This window comes from Lactuca serriola, chromosome 6 (assembly GCF_051521515.1).
Source record: "Lactuca serriola cultivar US96UC23 chromosome 6, Lser_US96UC23_V15, whole genome shotgun sequence".
Lineage (NCBI taxonomy): Eukaryota > Viridiplantae > Streptophyta > Magnoliopsida > Asterales > Asteraceae > Lactuca > Lactuca serriola.
Genome location: NC_136413.1, coordinates 85,589,023 through 85,606,221, shown reverse-complemented (window position 1 = coordinate 85,606,221; position 17,199 = coordinate 85,589,023). Strand labels below are relative to the sequence as shown.

General features: G+C 41.4%; 1 protein-coding gene across 1 annotated transcript; it reads right to left on the bottom strand.

Annotated features, from left to right (window-relative positions):
• Positions 1-1,043: 1,043 nt before the first annotated feature.
• LOC145059464 (small ribosomal subunit protein eS8y) lies at positions 1,044-2,521 on the bottom strand. The gene is made up of 5 exons (XM_079007314.1): positions 2,386-2,521; positions 2,210-2,282; positions 1,643-1,976; positions 1,397-1,563; positions 1,044-1,294 (listed from the first exon to the last, which is right to left on the bottom strand). Exons 1-5 carry the CDS (start codon positions 2,387-2,389, stop codon positions 1,210-1,212), a joined length of 663 nt encoding a protein of 220 aa, XP_078863440.1. The 5' UTR covers positions 2,390-2,521; the 3' UTR covers positions 1,044-1,209.
• Positions 2,522-17,199: the final 14,678 nt, after the last annotated feature.

Sequence of the window (17,199 nt, the reverse complement as noted above, 5' to 3'; positions counted from 1 at the left end):
TGCCTAAGTGAAGCTATCCTTCAAGTTTTGCCACTATTCACCACAATAGGTATGGTTTAGGTCTAAAATTCCATTTATTTGATCATAACCCCCATCTGATTTTCTTTCTCGATTGTTTTAATCTTTACATGTAAAAGATTTTGAATTTATTTTTAATACTACAACCATTCAAAGAAACCAACACCCAACTCTCTCTCTCTCTCTCTTTCTTGCTCTTACTGTTTTGCGATCACATACACACACACACACACCATAAAACCTCTTTTTCTAATTTTATGTTTTGTATAATGGAGACGTTTAATGTTAGTGATTTTTGAGATATTAATATCAGCATCTTTTCATGAGTTTCAGGGGATTATAGGGTCATGGCCTACATATAGTTTTCAATTTCTATCAAGGAAGAATGCCTACTACAACCAGCCAAGGTAACTTACCAAACAATTTCACAAATTATTTCTCATTTTGTTATTTTTCGTTTGACCATTATTGAGATAGACTTGATGCCCATGCCAAAAGGATCCAGAAACGTAGAAACGTTACATACAGGGTTGAGAACATGAGTTATTTCGTGTTGGAAGAAGGCTATGAGATGAGCTTTCTACTCCATTTGATAGAAGTAAAAGCCACTTTGTTGCTTTAACAACAAAAAAATTTGGTGTTTGCAAAATGGAATAGTTAAAATCTTGCATTTAAGTTGAACAAGTTTACACGCCAACATGCATCCAACTTGGCTCCTATGTAGCATATTCACTTACTTTATTGACATATATTGTCAACAAAATATCTAAAATTTACCCATTCAGTCACCAAACCTCTAACTGGGTTCAATAGAGTCCTAAACATCAATTTTTTTCACCAATGTTGGCAATCCAACCTATTATAACCGGTGTAGCAAGTTTCTTGTTGGCTTCTATGGCATTTTAATATTTTTAATGACATAATAATGATCTTGTAAACAGAAATTAAATGCAAAAAAAAAAAAAAAATTTCTTGAAAATAAAATTAAAAAGCATCCAATTAAGATGACAGGATTAGAATAATCATTGCAAAACAACAAAGAACATCTAGCAAATCAATAACGAGACAGGTGCACAAATCAAAATCTTATAAACTTTATGAAATGATCACAGATAACATGCAACTAAAACGATTAAATTTGGTTTAACTACGTAAATAAAACCCAAAACATACCAAAAGAGATCAACACTCTCAAAATGCAGCACCAGCACTTTTTCCCTTCTTTCTTTGAAGCTTCTTCACATAGAACTCAAGCTCCTTTCCTTCCAAAATGTATCTGTTTTTCCCAAAAGGTAAGAACTTATATATATTTTACAATACCCAAAATACATCCAAATAGAGAATAGAAAACAAAAAGTTATAGATGAACAATACTCACCCATCGGCTCTACCACATTGACCTGGTCTGGATGAAATGCAAGCATACAACCTTCCAGAACTAAACTGTTCTTCAACATGAGGATCAAGCTTACGTTCTTCTTGACGCTTCTCAATCTTTCTCTGAACATGGTTACTCTTTTTTGCTTCCTCTGTAGCCCCTTCTTCCTGTAACAAAAATCATCAACCATGAGCATCCATGGTGTGAATTTACAGGATAACAGTTTTCGTAGTTCTTAGTTCTTACCTCTGTGTCCTTCTTTGTAGTAGCAGCAGTTTTCTTCTTCCTGCCAATGTCGACTCCGTAGTGTTGAAGGTACCATTGCTTGAATGGAGCTGCATCAACTTGAACAATGGCACTTTTGACGAGAGTTTGTGTTCTCACAAGCTCGTTATTTGATGCGTTGTAGACCACATCGAGAATACGAGTTTTGCGAGTAACTGCTTCGCTTCCCCATGAGTAATTTCCAGTGTCGAGTCTAAGAGCTCTCCACTTCACGTTGCCTCCTCTCACTCGAACTCTCCTTACAGTCTTGTTGCTTGAGATCTTCGTGTTAGCAGGCTGACGACCAAGCTCGTACCTACACGAACATGGTGAACGATTAGAGTTGCAGACTGCTGGTTTTCAAATCCGAGATTAATCATGTTTCGTTTCAAATTAACGATATTGATCGATTCGATGTTGAACATGAAATTCGATTCAAACTGAATCTATTTTGGGATAATGATGAATGTGTTTCCTCGATTTCTCTGAATTTACAAGCAATTAAAACGATGTGCGATAATATAACATAGAGGGTGATTGGTTTCTTACTTTCGCTTCTTCCTCCATGTCTTCTGCTTCCCTCCGGTGGCGCGCCTCTTGTGCATCGAGTCTCGTGAGATACCTGGAGTCAAATGCACCACCATGAGAGGCCATTTCCAAACTGAATACAAATCGATAGATCGATGTGATGGATTAGCGTAAAGAGAAGAATGAAGATAATATACCCATGTTGGCGGAGGTTGAAGATAACCGGCGGCTGACCTCTGCTCCCTCAGGCGGCTCCTCCCGTTGGTCTTTTGTGTGAAGAAGGTAGCCCTAATGTACACTGCAGAGTTGGATAAGTTTAGTTGAGTTGATACTTTATCTCCTTGTGGTTATAGTCGAGTGCCATTTTCGTCCTTCACAAAAATAGAAAAAGATAATGAGTTAAAAAGATAATATACCTTAATTTTGATAGAAAATTTTGGTTTTATCTTTCAATAGATTTTTGGTTTGTTTATGTCGTAAAATTGTCATTTTTTATCGGTTTTGTCATTTTTACCTGTAATAGCAAGTTTTCAAGTTACCATAAATTATTTTTTGCGAAAAAACTCTTAAGTTTATAAATATTTTGCAAAAAAAACCCTTAAAATTATAATTATATATTCAAAATTTGATAAAACTAAATGGTTTTAAAATTTTAATTGTCAAAAGTTTATATCAAACTAATATAAGTTTTATTGTACTTGTATTATGAAATCAAAACTAAAAATATTTTTAGCTTTAGGTACATTAAATTTATATTGGTTAGATATAAACATTAAAAAGTTATCTAGTTTTATCAAAATTTGAATATATTCCTTAATTAATACTTTAACTTTTCAAAGCAAAATTAAAAAATCGTTTGTTAGCTAATAATTAACTATGCTAAAATAGTTAAACATATGAATAATCTGACATTAATTAAATTCAATTAATTTTTTTAAAAGGAAAATAAAAATATTTTATATGTTTAAAAGGTTTGTATTTTAGATTTAATAATGTATCATATTTTCATAAAAACAAAATATATTTATATAATAAATTAGAAAGATATATTTATATTTTATATGTTTAAAATGTTTATGTTTGTGTTTTAGAAATAATAACTTATACAACTATATTTATTTAAAAAAAATAATATGTTAATATTTTTATTTATGAAATACAAAAGTTTTAAACATATAAAATATTTTCATTATCCTTTAAAAAAATTGCATGGAAATAATGTCACCATATAGTGACTATAATCACCTCCAAAATTGCTTTACGAGCCATGGATACATACAACGAATCCAAAAAATATGATACATTATTATTTCTGCAATACAGACCTCTTAAACATAGAAATATTTTTATTTTCCTTTAGAAAAATTAATTGAATTTAATTATCATATTATTCATATGTTTAACTATAGTGACTATGATCACCTCTAAAATTGCTTTACGAGCCATGGATACATACAACGAATCCAAAAAATATGATACATTATTATTTCTGCAATACAAACCTCTTAAACATAGAAATATTTTTATTTTCCTTTAGAAAAATTAATTGAATTTAATTATCATATTATTCATATGTTTAACTATTTTATCAGAGTTAATTATTAGATAACAGACGTTTTTTAATTTTACTTTGAAAAGTTTAAGTTTTAAATTAAGGAATATATTCAAATTTTGATATGTAACACCAAAAAAATGGGTATGTCTTGAGACCCTCAAGAATTTATATTTTGCATATTTGGTCCCTTGAGTACGTTGGGCGTACCTATGGGTATGCTTAGCGTTAAACATTTTGTGATCTGATATGATATGTGATTATGTGTTTTGCATGAAGACCCCGGGGGAGCCCATGACATTGGATGTAAGACCATGTGGGGTAGCCCATGGCAGTCCTAGGTAAAGACCATGTGGGGTAGCCCATGGCATTGGATGTAAGACCATGTGGGGTAGCCCATGGCATTGGATGTAAGACCATGTGGGGTAGCCCATGGCAGTCCTAGGTAAAGACCATGTGGGTAGCCCATGGCATTCTTGCAGGTTTTATGTATGCATGGCTTATGTGATATGTGTGTAGCTTTAATTAGCTACTAGGATATGTGTATGTGTGGTGTGTGGTATGCTCTGGGGAACTCACTAAGCATTTCTCTTAGAGGCTGTTGATTTCTTTCAGGTACATCTGAGCCCAAGGGCAAGGGCAAGGCGTGATGGCGCGGCGTGCACTCTATCTCTCTTTAGCTGATATGTTTTGGGATACTCTGATGATTTAAATAATGATGTAATGAATGTTGTTTTGAAAACAAACACGTAGGATTTCATGGTTTATGCAAATGTGTTTATTAATTTAAATGAAATTTTTCCTTGAAAATTTGAGTCGTTACAAGTTGGTATCAGAGCCTTGGTGATTCAAACTAATGAATGGTAAAATAAAATTGTTTTCAAAAGTAACATAAGAAGGGGGTTTTCAAAAGGAAATGAAAAGATGAGAGTGCAACGCGCGTGATCAGCCGAGCCAAGTAAGTAGTTCCCCAATATGTTAGCCATGTTATACTGATATTTGAACTGTGTTGATTATATGGAACTTGTTATGTGTATGCTTTTAAAATTGTATACGGTTAGGAGCTTATAGCCTCCGAATGATTTATTTGGCCTTATTTCTTGTTCCTTGTTTGGTTGTGGTCCTAGGGTAGAATCTTTTATTCGAAAGTCTATTTGATTCTTTTTCTGTGTACAATTTGCATTCATAAAGGCAACTTGTTTATGATAGGTATGATTGATATGAGTAGAGGAAATCTTAGGATAGCCTAAGATTGATGTATGCGGTAATTGTAGGATATGGTTTGGTTGTGGGACGAATTGGAGTTATCGGGTAGAGCAATGGGGAAAGGTACAGGTAGGTGTGGAAGGTAGTATTAGGCTCGTACTACTAAAAGCACAGGACTTATACCCGAAACAATATTAGTTTTGACGACTTCAAGGAGGACCAGTGTGGGAAGATACCTTATATGGAAATCCTGATCATTGTAATTTATAATATTTCAGTTCAGCATGGTGGTGACACAATTTGGAGCAGGCGGATCAGGATCAGGGTCTGGATCCGGGGCGGATCAGGAGACACTACTGATATCATCGATGAGAGGCTATGCAAGCTCATTGCAGCCGAGGTTACCAGGGGTATCCTTGACACGACTCTGATCATTTTCGGAATGGTCAAGGAGGGCATTATGGAGATTATGGAGGAGGGACTTAAATCCTTTAGGGCTGAGATGGCGGCGGGTCAAATTGTGGCCCGAACTCCCTCGTTTCAGGAGTTCAAGGCATGTGGGGCGCCGGAGTTTTTCGGGGCTAGGGACCTCATTGTCAGCCGACGATGGGTGGCGGATATCGAGAACGCCCGACGCACGAGTTCCTGTCTGGATGCGGCAAAGGTTGGGTTTGCTTCTTACATGTTGAGGGATAGGGCCTGAGATTGGTGGGGTGAGCTTACTAGCCAGGTGGGGCCAGCCGGGGTGGCGGAGATGTCATGGGCCGAGTTTGTTCGGCCGTTTGATTCGGAGGTTGCACCACCTATTGAGGTGCAGTGTCTAGTGAGGGAATTTCATGACTTGCAGCAGACCACCGAGATTGTGGCAGAGATCACCGCCAAGTTTCGGGAACGAGCTTTGTTGATCTCATGGTATGCTACCGATAAGGAGATGAGGCGGACCCGATATCATTCCATGTTGAGGAATGATATTCGGGAGTTTTGTGAGCTTTACGGGGTGCAAGACCCTGCATGAGATGGTAGAGAAGGCCCATAACAGGGAGATGGAGTTGGATACCCGCATGAAACGGAATAATGAGTAGGTGTAGGCAGCAGGGGGTCAGGCTAAGAAGCCTAAGACCTCTGATTCTTTGGGTAGGGGCCAACAGGGTTGGGGCCGGTGTGCCAAGTGCGAGAGGTTTCGTAGTGGGGTGTGTTAGACGGCTAAGATATCAGGATGTTACTCTTGTGGTCAGCAGAGCCATGTGAGCAAGGATTGTCCCAAGAAGGGCCTGATATGTTTCCACTGCAACCAGACCGGCCATAAAAAGGCCGACTGTCCGAGGTTGCAGGGAGGGGGTGTCACACCCCGAAACCGAAGGCGGAAACGTTTCGGGGCGGAGGACATCATGTATATCGCAACCAATGTACGTAGTAAGCATAGTAAACAAAAAACATTACATTACATAGAGTTATTACATTTGTTTGAAAGTAAAGTGTTACAAGAGTTATACATATATATCATATGAACAAAAGTAAGATGAGTCTTCTATACGCTTCGTCTTCTCCAAAAGATTGCAGTGTACCTGTCTAATGTGGACCTGAGAATACAAGCAGTTTGAAAATCAACATAAAGCTGGTGAGTTCATAAGCAGTTTAGTTTTTGTAAAAGAATAGATTTCCTTTGGTTTTCTGAAAAAGTCGTTATTCAAGAAAATCCCATATTTTCTTATAAGTAAAGTTTAGTTATTCGTTTATCCTACAGTTTGATTTGGAACATTTCGTTATCCCAGGAAAAACCCTTATTTTCCTATATGTGAGTTAGTTATTCGTTTATTCTACGGTTTGTTTAGGGACATTTCGTTATCCCAGGAAAAAACCTTATTTTCCTATATGTGAGTTAGTTATCTATTCGTTACACAATTTACTAATATTTATCATACTTGACCATATTTTCAAAGCTTTGTCGACATCCAAAGGCGTATGTTTTCAAAACTCAGTCGATGTACAGAGGTGTACTTTCGTATTCGTATTCGTATTCGTTCTATTCCTAACTGTACTTAATTTCGTATTTGTTATGTTACTTTCCGAGGGCGTATTCTATTAGTATTAATCTTAGTTTATGATTAGTATGATTCCTTTTGCAAACTATAAAATGTGACATAGATTATAACACTTTATAAAGGAATCTACATTTAGTCTGAAAGTTACTCTGCAATTCGAACTATTGGTTAATACGGTTTTCGATATTAAAAGCATACAAAATATGAAACATTTGAACTGAAGATAATAAGTTTAAGTACAAGATTTCCTTGTACTTTTGCTTGTATTCCCCCCTGAAAACATTTGAAAAACACGGAAAAAGAGTAGGAGTATGAACTCACCGGTCGAGAAGCGTGTCGGTTTGGGTGCTAAACGTCAGTTCGAGGCTTGAACGCGTGTGAGGTTCCTATGTAATATAAAAAGATACACATTTGTATCTAATTAGGCTTTGTACTACTAATTAGTTGAGGATATACACTTCTAGTTGCGAAAACACTTCATTTCAAGTGTTTGGAGTGACCCGGGTGACATCTATGGACATATAAGGCTTGGATATGGAGTTTACTCTTCAAGAGTAAACTCATAAGAGAGTTTACGGGCCTAATGACCCACTCCCCATGAGTTTACGGCCGTAAACTCATGGTGGGGTGTTCTAGGGTGCGAAATGGCCTTTTAACATTTGAGGGTTAATGTTAGGCTTGGTTTTAAGGCATTGGAATGGGTTTTGAACATCCTAAGGACCATTGAGGAGTTTACGGCAGTAAACTAGGAGTTTACAGCCGTAAACTCTTATGTTCCATGTCTTAATGTGTTTTGGTGGTCCTAAGTCATTCACAAGTGATTCTAAGTCATTATACAAGCCTTGGGATGAATTTAGAGCATCATTTGACTAAGATATGGGAGTTTACGGCCCATGAACCCATCCTTGGGGGGGTTTACGGTCGTAAGCTCCTATAGGGGTGGTTTTCATCAAGTTTAAGGCCTATAACTCGTTTGTGGTTGCTTCTAGACTTTATTCCAAGGCTTGTGAGGTGTTTAAGTGGCATTTTAACACCTTAAAATGAGTTTACTACCCAAGAAATGGTGTTTATGGTCCAAGCATGTGCTTGGGCCGTAAACTCATGTTTACACCCTAAATGATGATTTCAAGGTGTTCTAAGTCCAGTTTGGTAAGTCCCTAAGTCATATCTAAGCTCCAAATGTGTATTGGAAGGGTTTTAAGAATCAAAAACCCCATTTTCATGTGTTCATGGCCTAAGACTGTTCCAGGGCCGTAAACACATGTTTATGGTCCTATTTCATATATTAATCACGAATTTGAAGGCTAAGGATGTTATACTATGAGCTAGGATTGTTACCTTGAAGATTTGGAGCTTGAATTTGATGATTTTGGAACCTAGAACTTGGATTGAGGAGAGAGAGTAGAGAGAGAGTAGAAAAGGCTTCAAATGAGGCTCTCTCAACTTTATATATGCTTAAAGTTTGAGACACGGTGGAATTCTACCCGATACTGATGTTAAGCGAGGCTTTTGGTCGCACCCGATTAAGTTTTCGTAACCCGATATGGTTGAAACTAAAATTTTTCTAATTACTAGATTGGGGCGTTTTCATGAGTTTCTAATGTGTTTGGACAACCATTAAGTCATAATAGCAAACTCAAAATTAATGACTTAATTTAGAAACGAAACGGAAACAATTCAAAACGACGAATTTTTAATGACGGAACGGGTTACGATGACGGAACGAACTTCGGGTTGTCACATGGGGAGGAGCAGTGGCGGTGCCTGCACCCGCCATACTGAGGATCACTGATGGCCGCCCAGCTAAGGCGGATACCCCGACGGTGAGGAGCCGCGCGTTTCAGCTGACTACCAAGGAGGCTCGGGTTGCGCCTGACGTTGTAGCTGGTACGTATCTATTATTCTCTGCTCATCATGATTTGTATGACTTATGTTTATATATTATGCTTGTATAGGGACCTTTTTGGTCAATGGTATGTCGGCACATGTCTTGTTTGACTCGGGTGCTACCCGATCGTTCGTATCTCTTGCGCTTAGCAAGAAATTCCGGGACGCGTCCGGAGCTCTGGATTCCCCACTCGAGGTAGAGATTGCGGATGACTGCACCATTAGTGTTGCGAGGGTGTATCGGGATTGTGTCCTGAATGTGCTTGAAGAGAGGTTTCGTGTCAACCTAGTCCTGATAAAATTGCGAGGGCTGAAGGTGATAGTCGGGATGGACTGGTTAGGGGCCAACGGGGCCATGATTAATTGTGAGCGCCATTTGGTCAGGGTTCGAACCCCAAGTGGGGGAGAATTGGTTATTCATGGTGAAAGGGCCTCGCAGGGATTGACCCTTTTTTCCGTTGCAGGGGCTCGAAGGTTTTTACAGTAGGGTTGCACGAGATTTCTGGCTTATATCTTGGATACGAGGGTAGAGACCGCGACGGATGTGGGCAGTGTGCCAGTTGTACATGATTTTTAGGATGTCTTCCCCGAAGAACTACCAGGGGTGCCTCCGGAGAGGCAGGTGGAGTTTCATATTGACTTGGTGGCGGGTGTCGCTCCAATAGCAAAGGCACCATATCGGTTGGCACCACCAGAGATGCAAGAGTTGTCTATGTAGCTTCAGGAGCTGCTAGACCGAGGGTTCATTCGCCCGAGTAGTTCCTTGTAGGGAGCACTGATCCTTTTTGTGAAAAAGAAGGACGGATCTCATAGGATGTGCATCGATTATAGGGAACTGAACAGACTAACGGTGAAGAACTGTTATCCGTTGCGAGGATCGATGATTTATTTGATCAGCTTCAGGGTGCGTCTTGGTTTTCTAAGATTGATCTTCGGTATTGGTATCATCAGATGAGGATTCGGGATGAGGATATACTGAAGACATCTTTCAGGACTTGGTATGGTCACTATGAGTTTGTGGTGATGTCGTTCGGACTCACCAATGCCCTAGCAACATTCATGGACCTCATGAACAGAGTGTGTAAGCCGATGTTGGATCGGTCGGTGATTGTCTTTATCGATGATATTTTGGTCTACTCTAAGACCAGGGAGCAACACGAGCAGCATTTGAGGGAGGTATTAGAGACCTTGAGGGCGGAGAAACTTTATGTGAAGTTCTCCAAGTGTGATTTCTGGCTGCAGGAAGTACAGTTTTTGGGGAATTTCATCAATCAGGAGGGTATTTCGGTTGATCCAGCCAAGGTTGAGGCTGCAATGCGGTGGGAAGTACCGAGGAATGCATCAAAGATTCTTAGTTTCTTGGACTTAGTGGGCTATTATCGGAGACTTATCTAGGACTTCTCCAAGGTTGTCGTATCTGTGACCCGCTTGACCAAGAAAATGTGACTTTTCGGTGGGGTGCGGATTAGCAGATGGCTTTTGAGACCCTGATACAGAGGTTATGCGAGGCTCCAATTCTAGTACTACCTGAGGGGTTAGAGGATTTTGTTGTGTATTGCGATGTGTCAATCTCAGGGTTAGGTGCGGTACTGATGCAGAGGGGGCATGTGATAGCTTACGCCTCGAGGCAGTTGAAGCCTCATGAGGCGAATTATCCCACTCATGACCTGGAAATTGGGGGCTGTGGTGTTTGCCCTCAAGATTTGGAGGCACTATTTATATGGAGTGCGATTCACTATCTATACCGATCACAAGAGTTTGAAGTATTTGATAGATCAGCAGAACCTCAATATGCGACATGGGAGGTGGCTGGATGTGCTGAAGGATTATGATTGCGAGATTCTATACCACCCAGGGAAGGCCAACGTGGTGGCCGATGCATTGAGTCGCAATACGGAGGGGTCCCCCGATTAAGGACTTTTGTATGAGGATGACTGTGATTTCGCCTTTGTTGGATATGATCACGGATGCCCAGGTCGAAGGGGTGAAGAAAGAGAACTGGAAGATAGAGAAAATACGGGGGCAATATCCTTTGTTTGTTAAGGATAGCCGCGGACTTTTAGCACAGTGTGGTTGAGTATGGGTACCGGTGTCAGGGGGAGTAAGGCAGAGGCTACTAGAGGAAGCGAACAAGTCCAAGTTCTCTATACACCCAAGAGCTACGAAAATGTATAGGGGCTTGAGGCTGAGCTATTGGTGGCCCTGCATGAAGCGGGAAATCGCTTGGTTCGTGGATTGGTGCTTGACCTGCAGGAAGTTCAAGGCCGAGCATCAGCAGCCTCATGGCAAGGTTCAGCCAATACCCATTCCCATGTGGAAGACATTTATGTATGCGAGGTGGTAGCTAGACACGGGGTGCCCGTGTTTGTAGTCTCCGACAAGGATGTCCGGTTCACTTCTAGGTTTTGGAAAAAATTTCACGAGGAACTGGACACTTAGCTACATTTCAGTACGACATACCACCCTCAGGGCTCAGACCGACGGTCAGAGTGAGAGGATAATTCAGACGCTAGAGGACATTCTTCGGGCATGCGTACTGGATTTTGGAGGGGGTTAGGATATATATCTCCCATTAGTATAGTTCTCGTACAACAATAGTTATCATGCTAGTATTGATTGAGCCCCATTTGAGATGTTATATGGTCGGAGGTGTCGGACCGCAGTGTGTTGGGACGAGGTTGGGCATCGAGTCATGGGGAGCACTGAGGTAGTGCTCAAGACTACCGGATTGATCCAGCAGGTGCGCGACCGGCTGCGAGTTGCGCAGAGCCGCCAGAAAAGTTATGTTGACCGACGGCGTTCAGATCTCGAGTTTCAGGTGGGGGATTTTGTATTACTGAAGGTGTCGCCCTGGAAGCGGATTATCAGGTTTCGGAAGAGGGGTAAGTTGGGGCCTCAGTTCATTGTCCCGTTCAGGATTACGGCCCGATTAGGAAAGGTGGCATATTGTTTGGAGCTGCCAGAGGAGCTTAGTCAAAATCACAACACCTTCCACGTGTCTCAGCTTCGGAAGTGTGTTGCTGACGAGTCCGCAGTCGTCTCCTTGGATGACATTCAGGTGGATGAGAGCCTGAATTATGTCGAGAAGCCGGTCGCCATCTTAGATAGGAAGACGAAGGGCCTTCGTCACAAAGAAGTGAAGCTGGTAAAGGTGCAATGGCAGCACCGGAAGGGCTCCGAATGGACTTGGGAGCCGGAGGAGGAGATGCGAGAGCATTACCCTGAATTTTTTACAGTTGTGGACTTCGAGAGCAAAGTCTAGTTCAAGTGGGGAAGAGTTGTAACACCCAAAAAAAACTGGTATCTCTTGAGACCCTCAAGAATTTATATTTTGCATATTTGGTCCCTTGAGTACACTGGGCGTACCTATGGGTACGCTTAGCGTACTCTTCCTGATTGATCGTGGAGGAGCCTCACGTACGTTGGGTGTACGTGAGGGTACACCGGGCGTATGCATCAGAGGGTTAAAACCCTAAATCCCAGACTTGTTCCCTATTTAAATGACTTTTGGCCTCTTGGACCAAACCATATCAGTCTCTTTAGCCCCATTTCGTCTTCCTACAACTGAGTTAGTGTGTGAGTGAGAGTTAGAGCCTAAGAAGAGGATTTTGGTGGTCATTTTGGAGTTCTTTCAAAAAGGAGAGTTGTTAAGCAAGCTTGGATCAGTTTGGTGCTTTAAGAATCTGATTTTGGGTCATCTTGCAAGACTTCTGGAGGTAAAAAGCTTGTACCTTTCCATTTAAATCTTTAGATCTAGTTAGGGTTTTCTAGTTTGGTCCCTTTGTTGGATTGTAGACCTCTTTTGGCGAGTTAAGCAGCTCCATGAGAGGAGAATGCCAAATTTGAGGTCCCTTGGTCGTTTTGAAGCATAAAAATGGAGCCTTGGTGGAAGTATTGGTCTCATGCATGGGTTAAGGACCTTGGAAAGGTCTTAATGAAGGTTTTGGGTGTATGTGAGGCATGCAAAGGCATAAAGTTGGCAACTTTATGCCTTAGGACGTATTAATCAACTCAGATCTGGCTTTCGGACGTAAAGGAATCGAGTATTAAGCACTTAATGGAGAAAGTGATTAATCTGGAAGAATGTTGGGCGTACCCAATGTACGTTGCACGTAGTCCTTAAGACCCCAGTACGTTGTGCTACCAGAATGGTACGCTGAGCGTACGCGCTGCAGATTGGGCCGAATCTGTTTTGGGCCTTTGTGCTTTTGGGTTTCATTTTGGTTAATGGGTTGGTTGCATTCTGTGAATTGTGGTCTATTTCTTCTGTTATGGGCCATGGATACTTTGGTTGGGCTTTATTGGGCCAAGAGGCCCATTAATATTTTTGGACTTGGATTTTGGGCCCATTAGCAAGGGAAGGATAATTGGGCCTCATGGAAGGATTTGGGATTGGGTTTTCCTTGATTAATTTAAGGTCCTAACATAGATTAATATTATTTGTCCAACACAGGAGGCTACAGACTGTCAGGAGAGCAGCTTTTGTGTTCAGCAGACTGGGGTGAGTCTTCTCACCATACCCATGGGTCTAAGGCACCAAGGTTGGCCCATTATGTGATTATGGTATATGTGTTAGACATTTTGTGATCCAATATGATATGTGATTATGTTTTTTGCATGAGGACCTCGGGGGGAGCCCGTGGCATTGGATGTAAGACCATGTGGGGTAGCCCATGGCAGTCCTAGGCAAAGACCATGTGGGGTAGCCCATGACATTGGATGTAAGACCATGTGGGGTAGCCCATGGCAGTCCTAGGTAAAGACCAACTGGGGTAGCCCATGACATTAGATGTAAGATGTAACATCCTGACATCCGAGGTATGGCATTTGGATATATATGCATGAGTTTGAGTGGGGGACTCGATGAGTTGGCTCCTCAACTCGTCGAGTTAGGTCGCGGGTTGGAGGCGTGTCAAATGGATGGACTCGACGAGTCGGGTATCTGACTCGCCGAGTCAGCGTTGTGGACAGAAACCCTAAATACTTGGGCCTGAGACCTATTTAAAGGCACTTAAGGCCTCCTATTGCGGCTATTCTTCTGGAAGGAAACCCTAAACCGTGTGTGAGAGCTTGGAGTGAAGAAGAAAGCTATTGTGAACCTTTGTGGTCATTTTGAAAGGAAAAAGTAAAGGGCCAAGCTAGAGGATCAAGAAGAGGTGTTGGATCTACTAAGGTTTCATCCTCAAAGCATCAGGGGAGGTATAAATCTCGATTCCTAACCTCTCCTTAGTGTAGATTTCTCATTTGTGGATAATTAGAGCTTTTCTTCTTCATATCTTTTTGAGGCTTTGTGGATTTGAGAGTTGTGAGGAAGTTTAACCTCATATCTGGACCTTAGATTCCATGCATGGGCGTAAGGTTAATGACTTTACGTGATTTCTGAGCCCCATGAGTGTAGATATGGAGTTTGGGAAGAGATCAGGCCCTGAAATCGTCTGTATGCATGAGAGTCTGAATAGACTCGCCGAGTCCAGCTGCTGACTCAACGAGTAGCATAGGGTTTGTCCCGAATAGCTGAGCGGCGTAATGACTTGATAAGTCGGAGGGTTGACCCGTCGAGTTGGGTCAGCCAGAGGGCCCCTGAGAGTCGATGAGACTCGGCGAGTCACTATATGCACTCGACGAGTTAGGTCAAAAAGGATTGTTGACCAAATTTGACTTCTATTGAGCTTAGGGTTTGGTCAATATTGGTAATGGAGATTTCGGAGGGATAAAATGGTCTTTTATTCGCTCCAGGAGTTAAGAAGGAAGAGAGAGTGGTCCTTGGGGTATTTGAGTAGGATCAAAGTAATAATTAGAGATGTGTAATCTATGTGTTAGGCGGAGACTAGTTCGATATGAGTACAAGATTACACTGGTCGGCTTATGAGGTGAGTCTTCTCACTATACTTTACCTTGAGTGGTAGTTATGTGTGACCGGAAGGTATTATGTGCTTACATTGAGTATTATGTTATCCTGTTGTATGTGGCATGCTATGCATTAGGTCTTTGTAATTTATGCTATGTAGAGTTATAGACCGGACCGAAGGGTCCAACGATTTATGAGGCCAGAAGGCTCAAGTAGACCGGACCGGAGGGTCCAACGAGCTTAGGACCAAAAGTTCCATAGAGTTAGGACCAGAGGGTCCACAGAGTTAGGACCAGAGGGTCCACAAAGTTATATCCTCGAGTGGCTAATATGTGTTGTATGTGGTATTTTGGGGAACTCACTAAGCTTCGTGCTTACAGTGTTATGTGTTATGTGTTATGTGTTATGTGTTTCAGGTACTTCTCAGGTTCATAGGAAGGCGATGGCTTGATTGTACACACGAGATAAAGAGTTATGTTTTGGAGGATCTTGGATCATTAATTAAACAATTATGGATTTATGTTTTGTTAATTTGATAATTGGGATTTTTGTGAAATGTATTATGAGCATTTTTGTGAATTTAAAATGAAAAATTTGTTTGAAAAAATCACGGTGTTACAAGTTGGTATCAGAGCCTTGGTTTGAGGGATTTGGATACGACTTCGAGTATGTCTGGACTCAAACTGAGGATTTGAGAGAAATTTCGAAAGAAACAATTTTTCTAAAAATAAGAAAGAGATTCTAAGAGAAAAATGAGAAAGAACAGTGTGTACAATCAGCCAGAGCCCGAACAGTGATTTCCCAAAATACCCTTACTTTGTAGTATGAGATATTTATGAGATATGTTATGAGATATTATGCATGCTAGAGATAGGCTAGGTATTTCATATTTTAGGACTAAAGTGGCCTGGTTTGTGATACCTTAGCCTAGGAGTTGCTGATAACTGTGATGCACTTTCGAGTATGTGCTGAGTGAGAGTATCCAACATGAATCCTTTTAGAGAGGGATCTGAGTAGAGGGGTAATCTAGGAGAGATACCTAGATGAGCAGTTGCGGAGCCTATCAAGAGGGTAGTTAGATACCCGCGAGGGGTAGAGTTGCAGAGTTTGGTGATATCTTTTTAGTATGAGTAGATCAAATGGAGTTATCACATAGAGTGGGTTTTACGTGTTTATTCGATGCCCGAATGCTGCTTGCTTCGTGCTTTGTGGAATTCCCGATGATGGGAGCCATCTACCAAGTGAATGTGACGATATTCAAGAGGTAGATGACTGACATCATAAGGAGTTTCTCAGCAGCTGATGGCAGAGAAGTGTGAGAACCTAAGAAGAGCCTAGGATGTGACCTTAGTCAGATGAGTACGCTGACAGAGTAGAGCATTTCGCTAGGGAGCAAGCACGCATGTTAGGATTGGCGATTGAGCAGCTACTTAGGGAATCTGGGATGGTCCATGTAAAGAGTATGAGTAGATGTGGCAGGTAGTATGGGCTCGTACTACTGAAAGCAGAGGACCCATACCCGATGCAGGGAGTATTCCGGAGGATATAAGTATCAGATCAAGAGGTGATGTCATGGTTTGAGTACCATGATAAGTAGCAGATCGAGAGGTGATGTCATGGTTTGAGTACCATGATAAGTAGCAGACCGAGAGGTGATGTCATGGTTCGAGTACCATGATAAGTAGCAGATCGAGAGGTGAGGTCATGGTTCGAGTACCATGATAAGTAGCAGATCAAGAGGTGATGCCATGGTTCGAGTACCATGATTTGAGGCAGATTGTGAAGAAAGGACATGTTTCGTGTACCATGATTCGTAGAAGATTAAGAAGAGATAACATGGTACGGGTACCATGATTCATAGCGGATCGAGAGGTGGCCACATGGTTTGTGTACCCTGACATGTGACAGTTAGTGCTTCTGGTTTTACCGGTTATTTCGTGGTGATTGTCTAGAATGAGATCAATTGTGAAAGAGTTTGGGGCCAGAAGGCCATGATGAATGAGTTTTAGTGGAGCATCCCTGGAGAGGGAAATCGAGTTAGCTCCAAGGGATTGTTGGTGATATGCCAGTTGGAGTCGCAAGACTCAGGGATGGTGTGTTATGGAAGAATACAGTCTGGTATGGGTGACCGACCGATAGTGGAGATGTCACTTTCTGTGGCCTGAGCAGTGCTAATTCCGTTTCCTGTGGGAGACGTAAGAGGTGTTGAGATTTCGGTTCCTAAGTTTGGGGGTGAGCCATGTGGGATTGCGCTGAGGGTGATCTTCAATCAGAGTATATGGCGGTGGGCCTGCCGCGAGGTAAAAATATAGCCTTATCAGGTCGTCAGTGGGCACCAAGATGGTCAAGGACCAGGATACACCCTATTGAGTATAGTAGGGCATGTGTTAGTTGTAGTGTCGGACGATCAAGAGGGGTATATCAGGGCGGTGGCTCTTATTGTCTTGGATGGGTATTGAGAGTGGTAATGTGGGTT